This window comes from Panthera leo, chromosome B2 (assembly GCF_018350215.1).
Source record: "Panthera leo isolate Ple1 chromosome B2, P.leo_Ple1_pat1.1, whole genome shotgun sequence".
Lineage (NCBI taxonomy): Eukaryota > Metazoa > Chordata > Mammalia > Carnivora > Felidae > Panthera > Panthera leo.
The window spans coordinates 37708869-37725383 of NC_056683.1; the positions used below are offsets into that span (position 1 = coordinate 37708869).

At 39.1% G+C, this 16515-nt stretch overlaps 1 protein-coding gene across 8 annotated transcripts in view; it reads right to left on the reverse strand.

The window, feature by feature from the left end:
• The window catches only part of KIF6 (kinesin family member 6), a 385598-nt gene that overhangs the window by 231096 nt on the left and 137987 nt on the right, over nucleotides 1–16515 (reverse strand). For all 8 annotated transcript variants that reach the window (XR_006202589.1, XR_006202588.1, XM_042938645.1 and 5 more), the window contains one exon: nucleotides 13153–13256. Coding sequence is in view for 6 of the 8 variants with exons in the window: in XM_042938645.1 (XP_042794579.1) it covers nucleotides 13153–13256 (104 nt within the window). In the remaining 2 variants the exon portion in view is untranslated. The remainder of the gene's footprint in view (nucleotides 1–13152; nucleotides 13257–16515) is intronic.

Consider the following 16515-nt stretch of genomic DNA (forward strand, 5'->3'; position numbering starts at 1 on the left):
TCTCTCCCTCTCTCTCTCTTTCTCTCCCTCTCCACCCTTGAGGAGCATGGTTTCCTGAAATCCACTCCTCCCTGCCTCCACAGTGAAGACCTTTCCAGAGAACAATCAGGAGAACTCATCATGTCATAGAACTTATACAGCATAAGTCATAATTTTGAAATATATTTTTAATAGTGGTTTGACAAATAAAACCAGTACGGAGGCCAGTGACAATATACTGAATACAAAAAGGATGAAGTATCCAGAGTTAAGCACTGACGAGAGACTCCCCCTAAAATACTGGTTTGGTATCTTATTCTTGCTAGAACTATATTAACTCAAATATTGTAGGGGTTTATTTATTTGTTTGTTTGCTTCAGCTCATTTCTGAAACAGTCTGAGGGTACAGAACAGGACTTACAATCACGGTGATGGTAGATCTCAAATTATATGAGATGGTCTTGATCTTAATTATTCCATCCCATACTTTTAGGAACAAGTTATCAAATTTTAGGTTCAAGAGAGCCATTGTATCTGAAAGTGAAATCTGTTTTATGGTTCTAATCCAGTTCAAACATATTGAGGAACTGAACCCAATTAAACTTTTATTAGACTAGTCTAATAAAAAAAATTTGAACTTCGAGTTAACTATGGTAGAAATGACTTCTCCTGAAGTCACCTTGAAATGCTTACTTCGAGAGGATGAAAGCACTGATGGGTTTTCTGTATGTCACTTCCTCTATAAATTCTTTCCTCCCTCTTCCCCTGCCCTTTACAAAAATCCCTCACCCTGTCTCTGACAGCGGTTCAGCACCACCAATAAGCATGTATGTCTGGACATCTGCCCCTCGCTCCCCACTGCCAGCCCCCCAGGTCCTAACCCAGCACTGATGTGGTATCATCAGCACTCAATTAGTGTTTGTTCACCAGAAAGAATGAATAAAAGTACAAATTACTTCAAAGTGAGATGTCTTTGGTGGGAAAATGGGGATTTTACACTCTTCCTTCAGGTGTATTTATTTGCATTTAAGTAGAGCTTAGACATCAATGAAGCTTTTATTCGTACAGATATGTCCCTTTGAAACAAATGCTGTGTTTGTGAGTCTGAAAACACAATGTGTTTGATTTTAAACTATATTTAGTCTTAAATGATTTAACTTTACAAAGAATAAAAAAAGCAATCCCATCAGATAAAAATTTCCAGATAAGTCCAAATAGAGTATAGACAACCCCAAGGATAGGAAGTGAAGACCTAGTCTCTACTGGCACACAGATGAAGGGCCTGAGGGTCAACTCCAGCACAGCCGCCAGCTTTGCCACCTGTTTTCAGTCTGGAATCGTGGCGGTGTTTACCCCAGGAGCAGTATGCACAGTGAGCGAAATCTGGGGACTGCTAAGGAGCAGGGGTAGAGGCTGCCCTGGCCAGTGCCCCAGTCACTGTGGGGACCATTTCCTATTTGGTAAAATGTGGACCAAACTCGGTGTCATTTGCTGAGGTTGACACCTGCCTTCATGGACGGATTTCAGTAGCTCAATATCTCAAAGTGTGTGATTACATGCTCATGAACTGGTCACATACCTCTCTCGAGTCTTCCCTGCTGGGTTCCTTCCTTCCTTCCTTCCTTCCTTCCTTCCTTCCTTCCTTCCTTCCTTTCTTTCTTAATGTTTAATTTATTTTTGAGAGAGGGAGAGAGATTGGGAGAAAGCAGAAAGAGACAGAGAGAGAGAATTCCAAGCAGGCTTTACACTGTCAGTGCAGAAGTGGGGCTTGATCTCATGAACCATGAGATCATGACCTGAGCTGAAATCAAGAGTCAGACACTTAACCAACTGAGCCCCCCTCCTGCTGGCATTTTAATGTAGTTCATGCTTACTCTTTGCTGGATTAATATTCCTGCACATTCTTTGATCATGTGCCACAAAATGACACAAATAAAGGTGTTGTGCACATTCACTGAAAGCAGACACAGCTCCTGCCCTCGAAGGCCTTTCAGTGTGGCGGAAGATACGAATAACAACCAAACAATACCGCAAGAACACGATTATAAACAGAGATAAAAGTTCTGAAGAGTACAGAAAAGATGAAAACCTGTCATGATTTAGTTGGGATTAAAGATCAACTGAAGAGGAACAATTTAAACTGAGGTTTGAAGGAGTAGAACAGATAAAACAAGGTGTGTGTGTGTGTGTGTGTGTGTGTGTGTGTGTGTGTATGTGTATGTGTGTGTCCCCACCCATGCACACACCATCCTAGTCAGAAAGCAGAAGCAACTGCATGTGCGAAGGCCTCACAGTGAGAGACACAATGAAACGTTTAAGGAACTGGAAGGCCAGTGTTGTTGAAGCACAGGGGCAAGGGGGGAAAGGAAGGTGAAATGTGGCTGACAACACAGGAAAGGGTCAGAAAAGGGTCAGATTGGGCAGACACCTCCAAGGTTGTAGGAAGGAATCTGGTCTCTTCCCAAGAACAAGGGAAGTCAGAAGTCACCAAAGAGTTTTAAGAAGAGTAAAGTGATTAACAGCACTTTAAAAAAAAAATTCTGGCTGCACAGAAAAAGAGAGCAAAGTGCACTCAGGAAGATCTATTATGACACCATTTGAGTGGTGAAAAGAAGGTGACAGAGGTTTGGTGGTGGTGCCAGGTGGTCTGATCCAGAACATGTTTTGAAGACAGAGTCAACAAGACTTCCAAATGGGTTGGATCTGGGGGTGAGAAGAAACTAGAGCCACGGGTAACTTCCAAATTTCTGGCCAGGGAAACCACAGGGCTCAGAGTGACACTGATGGATGGGGTATGGTGGCAGAGACCAGGTCTGGAGAAAGAGGGACAAGAGCTCATTTGGGGGCATGTTGAGTTCAGAGAGAGCTGGCAGGTAGGCCGTGAGATCAGTAAGCACGGCATTCAGAGTAGAATACATGTGGGCTAGTAACATAAATCTGAGTCATCAGCGTGGGTGTGGGTGTTGATGAGATCACCCAGGAGAAGTATAAAGTAAAAAGAGAAAGAGGGGTCCTGGGACAGCCCCTTGATGGATGTCCCCACAAAAGGAGGATAATCTCTGTCTGGGAAGCTGAGGAGCAATCAGAAGAGGACCCAAGAGGAGGATGATTCAGTGAGAAGACAGTTAATAATGGTGAATGCTGCTGAAAGGTCAAGAAAGGTGAGGACTGAAAGAGACCCATTACATATATCTATACGTAGGTCATCAATAACTTAATGACAGTTCAGAGTGATCTGGGTGTGTCAAGGAGGATGGAAGGGAATGGAGACAAGTGAAAGCTACATCTTGGAGTAGTTGAGCTTAAAGAAAAGGAATAGTAGGTAGAGGGGGAGGTTGTGCCAAGAGTGCGTGTTGTTGTTGTTGTTGTTGTTGTTGTTTTTAAATATGGGAAAAACTTGAAGATTAAAAAAAAAAAGATAATTGAGGTTCCTGAGATGGCAGAAGGGATTGGGACTGGGAGCACAATCGGTGAGGTCAGCTCTAGACAGGAGGCGGGACACATGACTGCGACAAGAAGGAAGGAGGGTTCCTGAGATGGCAGAAGGGATTGGGACTGGGAGTACAGTTGGTCAGGCCAGCTTTAGACAGGAGGCGGGACACATGACTGCGACAGGAAGGAAGGAGGGTTCCTGAGATGGCAGAAGGGATTGGGACTGGGAGTACAGTTGGTCAGGCCAGCTTTAGACAGGAGGCGGGACACATGACTGCGACAGAAAGGAAGGAGGAGGTGGGGACAGATGCAGGTCTGTATGCAGGTTTGGTGCAGAGCAGGAAACAGGAAGTTCTCTTCAACTTGTGCAGGCAGTAATTAATTGTAAAAAAACATGTCTGGGTGCTCTGGGGGCTTGTAGTCAAAGATAAGTTTCTATTATTAAACAAACTACAGCAAAATTTTACCTACAGGAAAATTCCTCACCGTACAGTTTTGTTTTCCTTTGCTTTGCTGTATTGAATGAGTGTTCCTCAAATTTTATATTATCTTTTTGTCATATAGATTTTTCAAGTTCTTTAAAGGTCAGGTTAGTTGAGGTTAAATTTACAGATAGTAAAATTTTTAATGCACCTTTTCTAGATGTGTAGTACTATGCATTTTTTTTAAACAACTATGTACAGTTTTGTAACCACCACTAAAATCAAGGTATGGAATATTTCAATTGCCCTAAACAATTCCCTCTTCCTCCTCTGTAATCAATTCCTCCCCCCACCAGCAACCTTGGCAACCACTAATCTGATTTCTCTTACTATACTTTTGCCTTTTACAGAATGTCACATAAATAGAATCATATAGTATGTAGCCTTCTGTATCTGGCTTCTGTTGTTACTTAGCATGACGTGTTTGAGATTTATCCAAGCCGTTGAATGTATCAATAGTTCACTCCATTTTTATTGCTGGGTAGGATTCAATTGTATGGCTGTACAACCATTTGCTCAGCCCCTCCCTGGTTTAGATTGTTTCCAGTTCTGGGAGATTTTGAGGAAAGCTGCTATAAATATTCACGCAGAAGCCTTTGTGTGGAGACATGTTTTCGTGTCTCATAGACAAATTCCTAGTAATGGGATTCCTGAAGTTTATGGTAAGTATTATGTTCAATGTTATCAGAAATTGTTAAAACTGTTTTTCCAAAGTGGGGGCTCCATATAACTTCCCCACCAGCAACATATGAGAGTTTCAGTGTCTCACCTTTACCAGCACTTCTTATTGTTACTTTTCTAAAGCTACTCCAATAACTGCATAGTATCACTACACTAAGGTTTTAATTTGGCTTCTCTAATGACTAATGATGTTGGCCTTTCAAGTCCTTATTTGGCATCTGTGTATCTTCTGATATAAATCTGATCAAATACTTTGTCCATATTATTGCTTGGAGAGTTTTCACCATGAGTAGATGTCGAATTTTGTCCAAAGCTTGCCTGCATCAATTGAGATGATCAAATATTTGTGGTTGGTGTTGTTTTTAGTTTGTTGATATGGTGAATTACATCGATTTTTTAATGTTAAACAGTCTTGCATTCCTGGAATAATCCCTACTTGGTCATGATTTATTATTTTTTTAATGTTTGGTGGACCCAATTTGCAAATATTTTATTAAATATTTTTATTCATAGGGGATGTTGGTTTCTAGTTTTCTTGTCTTGTAAATATATTTGTCTGTTTTTGATATTAGGGCAACACTGGCCTTGTAAAATGAGTTGGGAATTGCTCCCTCCTCTGTTTTCTGGAAATTTTTGGGTAGAATTGGTATTATTTATTCCTTAAATGTCTGGCAGAATTTGCAGTGATGCTATCTGGGACTTGAGTTTTCTTGGTTGGAAGGTTTTTATTGCAAATTCATTTCCTTATGTAGATACAGGACTATTCAGTTTCTCGATTTCTCTTTAGAAGTCTGAACCCTTTCAAAAATTTGTCAGATTTATCTATGTTAGTAAATACATTGTTATAAGTTGTTCATAATATTTCCTTGTTATCCTTTAATGTCTTTTAATCTTTCTACACTGCTTACTATTAACCCTGTGTGTCATACAGGAAGGGATTTTTTTTTTTCCTCACTGGAAAATAACCAATGAATGGAATATTTAATAATATATAAACAGACATAAAGGAAGGAATGAGGATGATGTGGCCAAGTAAATAGGTAAATTCAGTTGGCAAACTGCCTACGGTAACTTTGATTGTAGGGAGGTGTGGTCTTGGTGATCCCAATTATCACCTATTTCAAATCAGATCAGAGAATTTCTGAGCTGGCTTACAGACTTGACTTCAGTATTAGGTCAACTCAATGCCAATCGCTCCAAAATTTAAATCTTCAGCCTCAATCTTCTTTAAAGTTCCAGAATCCAACCTGTACATTGTGTATTCCTTCATCATGTCAAGAACCGAACATTTCCTACCCTCCACCAGCTTCTTTTCCTAACCTCTGATAATCCATCTTAAGTCTTTGCACTTTTACCATCCTCCCTTCTTTATCTTTAATATTAGTAGCCATCACTTCTGTTGATTCTTCCTCAACTAAGTGTCTCACATCTGTCTCTTCTGCTTTCACTGTCATTCCTGGAGACTTCTTTCCCATCATCACTCCAAACTGGATGGTAATATCATCCTGATCTCTCGCTCCTGCTCATTCTATTCATTGCTATCAGGGTAGTAACCATAAAAAAGTCTTTATCATATAAATTCTTCCACGGTCATCCTAATCAAACTGCAACTCCTGTTTTATTTTTTCTCTTTGTACTTTCTGCTCTCTGAAATGCTCTGTATTTTAATTATTTGTCTTGTGTATTATCTCTCTCCCCACTAGAATGTAAGCTCCATAAGGGCAAGGACTTTGTTTTGTTCATTTCTGTATCTCTAGCCCTTAGAACAGGGTCTAGCACAAAGACGAGCACAATAAACATTATAAATGAATGAACTGCAATACTCTCAAAGCACAATGTTTCCTAGTCACCACTAAATAAAACAAAAGAGTAGCTCTTCTACATATGGTATTCATAACCCACCATGAGGTCACTGTTTATCTGTCTAATCCTATTCTTCAATTCTTCCAAGACGACGCCAGGCTCCTGCCAGGCCAGTTTTAACCTAGATCCTCGCTAGTTAGTGCCTCTTACGTGCAAACCTCCACACTGGTCTCTTGCCCCTCCCCCCGCCCCCCAGCACATATGCAGTGTGTTCTTTCCTTCTCGGCACCTTCGTTTATGCGGCCTCTCATCTTTATCTTAGAGTGGTACCTTTTTTTTTTTTTAATGTTTATTTATAGTTTTGAGAGGGGGTAGGGGGAGAGAGAGAGGGAGGCAGAGGATCTGAAGCAGGTTCTGTGCTGACAGCAGAGAGCCTGATGAGGGGCTTGAACTCACAAACCATGAGATCATGACCTGAGCGGAAGTTGGAGGCCTAACCAACTGATCCACCCAGGCGCCCCTAGACGCCTTCCTCTTAACATCTTTTATGGCTTATTTAGCTTACTGGATGGTGATATCTGCAGTGACTTCTATTTCTGAATTCCTCCATGATTCAGATTTTCATTATCATAGATAATGAGTAAAAACCACATTAAACCATGTGTAATAAGCTGATATTAGATTTAAAAACAGGGAGCTGAAAGAGTGCCCAGATAGCTTTAGTACAATTCTCTCACTTTATACATGACGAAACCCAAGTCTAGAGAGCCATTAAAAACTGAATATGAGTAGAATTAGAATCATAATTAAGGTTTTACAATTCTCAGTGTTCATTTTTTCCTTCCACTGATATGCTATCTTGTTCCTGGTTTTATATGCACACGTGTGTGTATAAATGTGTACACACTTTTTTGGTATACATTTTGTATACATTTTTGTATACATGTTATGTTCCCAATAAAACTGTCACTCCTTAGAATAATCTTCCATGTCCTATATTTCTGAATACCCAAAAGCACATATTAAAATGATTAGCATCTAGTAGGTGCTCAATACATTGGGATGAAGGATTAAGTAACTTGCAAAAAATAATTAAGAGAAATAAACCAGGGGAAGACAAATACTATATGAAGTCACTTGTGTGTGGAAAATAAAAAGTTGGACTCAGAGAAACAGAGCATAAACTGGGCATTTGCCAGGGGCTGGGGGGTGGGGGATGGGGGAAACGAGGAAGATGTTGGTCAAAGGGCACATACCTCCAATTATAAGATGAATAAGTTCTGAGGATCTAATCTATAGCATGGTGATTATAGTTAACAATACCGTACTGTATACTTGGAAGTTTCTGAGAGTAGATCTTAAAGCTCTCAACACACACACACACGCACACACACGCACACACAAGTATGTGAGGTAATAGATGTGTTAACTAACTTTATAGTGGTAATCGTTTCACAATATATACATATATTAACTCATCACATTGTACACCTTAAACTCACACAATGTTCTATGCCAATTATGTCTCAATAAGGCTGAGGGGAAAACAGAAAAAAGAAAGGGATCCAGATGTTTGGAAGTTTACTCTGGGCAAGCTTGAGCCCATGAGATCCAATTCAATTCCATCTCAGAAGTAAAGTGTTGCTATGCAGAAAATATTTTACTCATTTAGACTTGGGCCAGGATAGAATACTTCCATCTTAGCCAGAGATCTACAGGCTTTTTTTCTTTTCTTTTTTCTTTTCTTTTCTTTTTAACCACAGAAAGAAAGAGGTATGTGTTTAGAGAATCAATCAGAATCAAATCTTCACCCAAGAAGTTCTGTATAAACATTAACTTGGCTATACAGCCTTCATCCAGCTGTCTCTTTTCAAATTTACACAGGCAAAAAAAAAGATGTAAACTAAAAATATCACAATAACTGGAGGCTGACATCTGCAACCCTCTTCAGTTGAGGCATCCAAGTCAGTGCAACAAATATTTACATTAAGAAATGACATGTTAGGAAATCGTTCAAAAAAAAATTTGATAGGGCCAGATATTAACAGACATCACCAAACTGTCCACTGTACATAACAGTGAATACAGAATACATTATCTATTAAATATCTGCTTTCTGACATCCTTCACAAAATCCCTGATAGGAATATCCTTATGCCATTCCAGTCAGCATAAAGCCAGGAATCAGCAAGACAGAGAAATAGGCCAAAGCCACTGCATTTCTGCCATTCTGTCCTGCCAAGCTATGGGACTCTTCCTGTCTCCAACACCACTATCTCCCCCCACCCCCCACCCCTTGACCATCCAGGGAGCCCTGGCACCATGAGAGACTGAATCTGACTCACAGTCCTGAATAAATGTCCAGGGGCCCCCGGAGACAAAGCACAGACTCATGATATTACACAGCAGTGCCAGAGTCGAGGCACATTTTAATTTCTCTCTTTTACTTTAAGAGGATAAAGAACGCTTAAATCTGATGAATTTTAAGTTGTGCCAATATTCACTCTAGCTAATTATGGCAAAACATAACCGTAACAACAAAATAACAAAAACCATAACAAAACCCCACATTATCTGAATAATCCTCACTGTCAGTATGAACAAGCACCCAAGGTACTGGATTTTGGCAAACCCTGTGCTTTGTTTTGGCAGGGTGGGTGTGACATTTTGCATTCGTTCTCCCTCTGTGCTGATCAGAAATCATGAATAAGATGTAGTGCCATATAGTATACTTAACTTGGCAGCAGAGAAGTAATTCACTGGGACCTGCTGACGTTTATTTACCGGCACAGGAACTAATTTTACATGATTCCTGAGCTCATAATTAATCATTACTATCTCTGCAATCTCATGTTTTATTTTTATCTTCTCATAACACTTACATTTTGCATTGTGATTACTTGTGCTTATGTCTGTCACTGCCACTACATTGTGAACCCCTGGAGAGGTGAATGTAGGTTTCGTTCATCTTTTGTTCTTCTCTGAAGGCCTAGGGCAGAGTTTTGTAAATACTAGATGAAGACTACATGTTGAATGAATGAATGAATGAATGAATGAATGAATGAATGAATCAATGAACCAAGTGCCCAGAAAAACTAATGGCAACCCTACATACTGTCTTATATAGAATCTGTTCCAACTAGCATGTATACACTTGTTATCTGTGGCTCAAAGGACACCAACTACACTCTAAGAGTCCATCGGTATCTTAAATTGGTTGTCACAAATTTATTTCTCTCCAGTAGACCCCCCGAAACTCCTACGAATGACAAATTGGACTTCTGTCAATAACTTTTAATCAGAAACATCTGTGTATGTGGGAAGTGGCAAGTTGGTAAAAGATATAATGTAAATTTAATACAGTAATAGGTGTCATAAAGAAATAATATCTGTTCGTTATTATTTTTCACACTTTACAGCATGTTTCTTTTCGTGAAATATAGCCTTGCCGTAGTCTCTTCTAGAGAAGGACTAGGGTGTTTAACTGTCTGTCTCAAAGTTTCTGTGTCTGAAAAATGCCTTTGTTTCACGTGTTCATTTGCATGCTAATTTGGCCAGATACAGAAATCTCCATTCAAAGTCCTGTTTTCTATTTTGTTTTCTTCTGTTTTGTTTTTCAGTACTATAGGTTCCTGTTTCCAGAGAGGTTGAAAAGTCTGCTCTAAATCAGATTCTTGATTGTTAATAATATTTTTCTTCTCTGATAATTTTTGGGATTCTTTTATATTTTGAGGTTCTAAAATTTTTTACATTCTTATACAGCTTAGCACATGGTAACCCTCTCATTCTGAAGTCTGTCTTTTTTTTTTTTTTTTTAGTTCTAAGAAATCCTTAGATATTTCTTTAACCATTGGCTCCTCTGCCTTATCTCTATTTCTCCTTTATAAACTTCTATTTGTTAGATATTAGTAAATCTAGAGCTAATCTCTATGATTCCTTTCTTTTAAATGTCTCTCCCTTTCTCCTTTCATCTTTTATTCTGGAAGAATTCCTTAGCCTTGATCTTCCTAGCTGACTAATTTGCCCCTCTGTTTTTTCATTCTGCCACTGAGCCATCCATTAAGCTCTTAATGGCAACAATTACATTTCTTCATTTTTCAGATCTCCTTCAGTCTGTTTTATAAAAATAAAGGTCCTGTTGTTTCGTGGATATAATGCTGTCTTGTACATCTCTAAAGATATTAAATCACTCTTCTTATAACATTTAGTTCTGAAGCCTCCAAGCTGTAAAGGCTCCTTGTCCTGGTCTTTCTTTAAGTCGGCAGTCCTCATGTTTCTGGTTGTTCCCAACTGTGAACTCATCTTTCCTAGACTCTCAGCCCTGGGCAGGTGGTCCTGGAAGAGGGCCGAGCGGCTGTGGGGGCTCATGCTCCATGCTCCTTACTGTTCTCAGTGGGAACAGGGCTTGGGCAGAGCCGAGGACAGCGGCTGGCCTTCAGGGCTTCTCTGGTCCCCAGTTTGTCCTGGATATCATCAGCTACCTGAGGCCTTTCCCTATTTCTCCATCCTAAACGCTGACCTAAACACTGGGTGGAGCGGAGAAGAAGGAGCGCGCAGGGGTTCACAAGACAGACTGCACTCACTACCATGGCTCTGCCAAATCCTTGCAGGCTGCTCCCAGCCCTCTCCCACTCCAGGGAGCCACCATGTCGAGCCTTGTAGCTTTTATGGTGCAGCGCCCAGTCTTGGTCTACCCTTTCCTCTTACCCATCTAAACCCCACCTTTCAATCTACCTGCAACTCCTTGAAGCCTCTAGTCCCCTGAGACGTTTCCATCTTATTCTTGGGTGTGGCTACAGATTCAGATGTTTCAGTTCTACAATTCCTCAGACTTGGTGCAGTGGAGGGAGCAGACATCTTAAAACCACCACATGCAAAATCTTATCCTTAAACTGAGCCTCCTGAACAACATTTGGGATGTGCCGGACGTAGCAAAAACACTGGTACTTATTTCACGTACTGGCCATTTGCCTTCTTGCTCTTGGATCCGATTTCTACTTTTCCCCTCTTTTACCCTGCATCACAGGAAACTACATTCTCTGACTCTCCCAACAGGGAGAGCATGGTTTCTGGGCAAATTCTGGGCATGTTTCTGGTTTCCGGGCAAGTTCAGCCAGTGGGACGTGCAGGTAGAAGACTGGAAGTGGTGTGAGAGAGAAGCCAGGACTCCCTGCCAGGATGCTGTCTCTGATAGCACCTGTGGCTCTTTGTTTGGTGGCCCAGTTTACATGGGACAGCATCACTGTGGGTTAGCTCTGGTTGGTCAGCTCCAGTCTCAGACTTTGGTAACATAAGCTTCTACCATCATCCCTTCAATCCCAGGGTGTCACGGCTCCTGCTGCTCCTGATGTCTGGGGTGCTGCGTATTTCCTGCAATGTCACCTCCCGTGCAACAACTTTCCCATGGTAAATTCCTTCTGTTGAGAGGTCTAGAATGTTTTTCTTTTCTTGGCTGAACCCTGACTTGAAGATCAAAATTCTGCAGAGGCATCTTCAAAGATAATAATTGGTAATTCCTCTCTTTGAGGGGAAGGGAGCATCATAGTGAGGGAATTCTCAGCTTGGTTTTCTCAGCATCTAAGATATCATTAGATATCACTGTGGCATTAATTGCATATATGCCACAGAGCAAATTTATAAGGAAAGCCTTAGGAGCCTCTCCTATTATTAAACAGAGTGTTCTAGATGCTATCCTAGAAGAGTGAAGCTTTGATTATAGCAGAAAGCTTCTTTGGGACACTTGGGTGGCCCAGTCAGTTAAGTGTACAACTCTTAATCTCAGCTCAGGTCATGATCTCACGGTTCCTGAGTGTGAGCCCCACACTGAATTCTGCGCTGATGGCGAGGAGCCTGCTTGGGATCCTGTGTCCCTCTGTCTCTGCTGCTCCCCTACTCGTGCACGCTCTCCCTCTCTCTCAAAAATAAATAAATAAGCTCTAAAAAAAAAAAAAACTTGCTTAAGGCTTCTCAATGTTTAGACCTACCTTTCGGCACAGCCAGGAAGTAGTTTAAAGAAAATATTTTCATCAACTCTATTACTTACCATTTTCTCTGTTGAGAGAGGGTTAGATGAAATGATTGTAAGCCCTTAGAAAAATCTTGTGTATCTCTATTTCTCCTTTGGAAATAGAGAATATCACTGCCTTCTAAGTCCAGCCCACTATTATCACTCCACAGATGCTTTATAAGTTGCACAGAAACAACAAGAAAGTCCACCACTGTGGCTCACGATCAGAGAGAGAATGAGAGCCACACTGTGCCACTGACAGATGCCATGCTGTATAAAGCCCTGAATACCTGCTTTCATTCCCATTTCTAGTATTTGAACTATAATATATGGGCCATCTATTTATTAAAGGAGAGAGCCTACCTTGGCATGGGATAAATTGGTGCTTGCAACAAGATGCTTTTTAATACAAAGGACATTTCTTGAATTCCTTTCAGATCTGAGATCCACAGCATATGAGGGGTTGGTGTATATGTTTTTAATTGCACGACTATTACACAAGACCTTCTCTTCAGCTGGCATGAGAAGGATATTCCCATCCTTTCTATGCTCTGTTCTTTACTTCCTCAAAGCTGAGGCGGCAAAAACACTGCCAGCCTTATCCAGCTTTTCATGGAAAGCCGCCACTCTTAACTGGCGCCTAAATGCAATTTCAGACTGTCCCAGGAGACCTTCGTGCTTTGAGGTGAATTCATAACATTAGGGCCAACAAAGAAGTTAACACAAACTTTCACTGTTAAAGAAAAAGAAAAAGGTCTGCAGGCTTACTCAAGGAGCTCTGCATCTGTGAGCGCCTCTGTCCTCTGCTCCCCAGTGACAATGGCCAGTTCATCCTTCAGCTCCTGAATTTCTTTTTGTAGGCGTATAATCATCTACAAACGGCAAGGCGGGAGAATCAACATCACCTCCTCATTAAAGGGAACTTGGTGACAGAGAACATACATCTTTGCAAATTACGAATTATTTTAAGGACACAAAAACACACGGAGAATGATCGGAAAGCCACCCCTGGCCCTACCACCCAGCTTTGTTAAATCTCAACATTTTGTCAAAATAGTTCTAGAATTTATTTTAACAAATAAAACATTACTTATGTAACCGGAGCTCCTAATTCCTATTCCTTTTCTGTCCTTCCCGGGGTGATCACTGTACTATATATAGTGGAGAGCATCTCCCTGCATGTTTTCATATGTTTCCTCCATCTATACCTATGGATGGCACTGTAAGTCATATATGGTATCGTTTTCCATGCTTTAAACCTTATGTAAATGTTACCTTACTGCATGGAATGATAACTTCTTTTTCTGAGATTATTTATACTGCTACATGTAGCTCTAGTTCATTAATTTTCATGGGCATATACTGCTTCAGTAAAGGACTATGTCACAATTTATCTCTGTCTCCTGCTGATGGACATTTAGGATTTTTACTTTTGCTTTTATAAACAATGTGGCTATCAACACTATGAACACCTCCTTGGGCACATATGTGAGTGTCTCTGATGTGTGCACTTAGAAACAAAACTGCATGGTTGGAGAGTCTGTGCATCTCCCTCCTCTTCAGTATGCCTTGCTAAGTTGGTCTTCAGAGTAGTTGTATAAACTTAGATTCTTCATCCATGATATACAGTTCCTGTTTGCCCACATTTACTTCACTGCTTATGGAGTACTGACAGACGCTTTAATTTTGCCGGTCTGGAAGATGTAAAATGGCACCTTGTTTAGTTAAAATATGCATTTTCTGATTACTAGGGAGGTTGGTCATCTCTGCATATGTATATCGGCTGTTTGGTTTCCTCTTCTGTAAATCACTTATTTATATTCTTGTTTGTTTCCACTGAGTTGTATTTTTTTTTTTTTTTTCCTTATGGAAAAAGGAAAGCCTTATGGAAAGCCTTATGCAGGCTGCTTTATATATGAATCCATTATTAGTTTTATGTAAGGTATATGATTTCTCCCAATCTATGCCATTTTGTGGTGTTCTTTGTGTTAAGTGAAAGTTTTAAATTTCAGTATGATTTCATTATCGACTTATTCCATTATGAGTTGTAGTTTTGTGTCTTCGTAAACAAAATCCATTTTCTACCTTAAACCATAGGAATATTTTCCTATATATTCTTATAAAAGTTTTAAAGCTTTGCTTTTCACATGTGGGCTTTTATTTTGGATAAAGTATGAGATATGGATCTAATTTTATTTTTTATACAGCAGCTAACCATGCAAGATTTGCTATTATAATTTTGTTACATAACATATTTCTACATATAAATGTGTCCTTTTCTGGGCCATTGGTTAAAAACATTTATGTACTTGACTATATGTGCGGCAATACTACGCTATTTTAATGATTATATCTTAGGAAACTTTGGCAGCTAGATAGAACAAGCCACTTTCATTTTATTCCTTTCCAAAACAGACATGGCTATTCTTGGTCATTTGTTCTTTCGTATAAGTTTGAGATGCAGCTTATAAAATTTCCCCAAAGGTCCTCCTCAATTTTTAGCCAGAAATAAATTCGATTAAAGGAGTAATTTGGTAAGACTTATCAAATTAGTCATGTTGAATCCTCTCATCCATGAATATAGTATGGCGTTCCACCGGTTCCTTTAAATAAAGATGTATCACGTTTTCTATAAATATGTTTAATTAGAGTTTTTTTCCTAGAATTTTCAAGTTTTTGTTGCTGCTGTAAATCAAATTTTTCTAATATTACATATTCTAGTTGTTGGCTTTGATTTATAGGAAGACAATTTCTATGTATGAATTATGTGCCACATAATTTTCTGAACATTGTTTTGTTTCTATTAATCATTACATATTCTTAGATGTTCTATATAAGCAACTAAATTATCTGTAAGCAATGACGATGTTTTCTTCTTTTCAAATCCTCATACACTATTATTATTATTTTTTTAATGTCTCTGTCCTAGCTAGGACTTCGAAGTATAATGCTTCCGATATGCTGATCTTATTCGTTCTAACATTTCATCTTTAAAATGTTTGCTCTAGCTTTCGGTTGATACCCTTAATCACTTGAAGGATGTTCACTGATATTCATAGTTTGACGAGTCTTTTCAAACTATGGATGAATGTTTAATGTTATCAAATACTTTTTCTGCATCTAGTAATGTGATAATATAATTTTTCTCTTTTAAACTGTGAATATGATAAGTCACCTTAATTCATGTGACTTTTTTTTCCGCATGAACTACTTCCAATGTACAAAAAGACATAAAGTATACCTTATAAATCCACTAGTTAGCGTAAGTAAATACCTATATACCTACTACTTAGCTTAAGAAATAAAACATTACTCTTTTGAAGCCCAAGTCTCTGTATAGCCTTCCCTAAATGAATTCCCTGTTACCATTACCTGAAATTTGGTGTTTATTTTTCCCATGGCTCTTATTCTTTTACTATACATTAACATGTTTTCTAATGATAGATTACCTTTAAATTCCCAAAATAAACCCAACTAGCTCATGATACCATATATCATATTAATAATATATGGTCGTAATGCAAATTCCCTAAAACAAAAATTAGCAGGCTGAATTCAATTTATACTCTTCCTTCAATATTCGACCAACTTAAAAAAACATCGAGTCTGGTCCATCCTTCTTTCCTTCCTGTCTTTTTTTTCTCCCTTCCTCCATCACTTCTCTCCTTCTTCTTTCTCTTTTTCTGTTTTTCTTTCTCTCCTTTTGGTAGCTTTGTTATTATTGAATCTAGTCATTAGTCATACATCTATTCATGCTTTTTTAATGCTTCTTGCATTAGTTTCAGTGTGATATTTTTGTAGGACATTGTCTATTTTGTTTGTTTCCAAATTTACAGCCATAAAGTCACTCAAAATACTTTTATTATTATTTTAAGATATCTACTGTGCCTATAGGTAAGTCCTCTTTTCATTGCAAATATTGTATCGATTTCTGCCTTCTTTATTCTTGTCTTCATTAATCTTTCCTGAGATTTGTTCATTTTATTATTAGATTAAAAATCAACTTCTGGGGTTTGTTGCTCTTCTCCACTGTATCTCCGCTTTGGGTTTTGTTTTCACTCATTTCCACACTTTTATTTCTGTCTTTCTACTGTTTTGGATTTATTTTTCTCACTCATTTATCTGACTTCT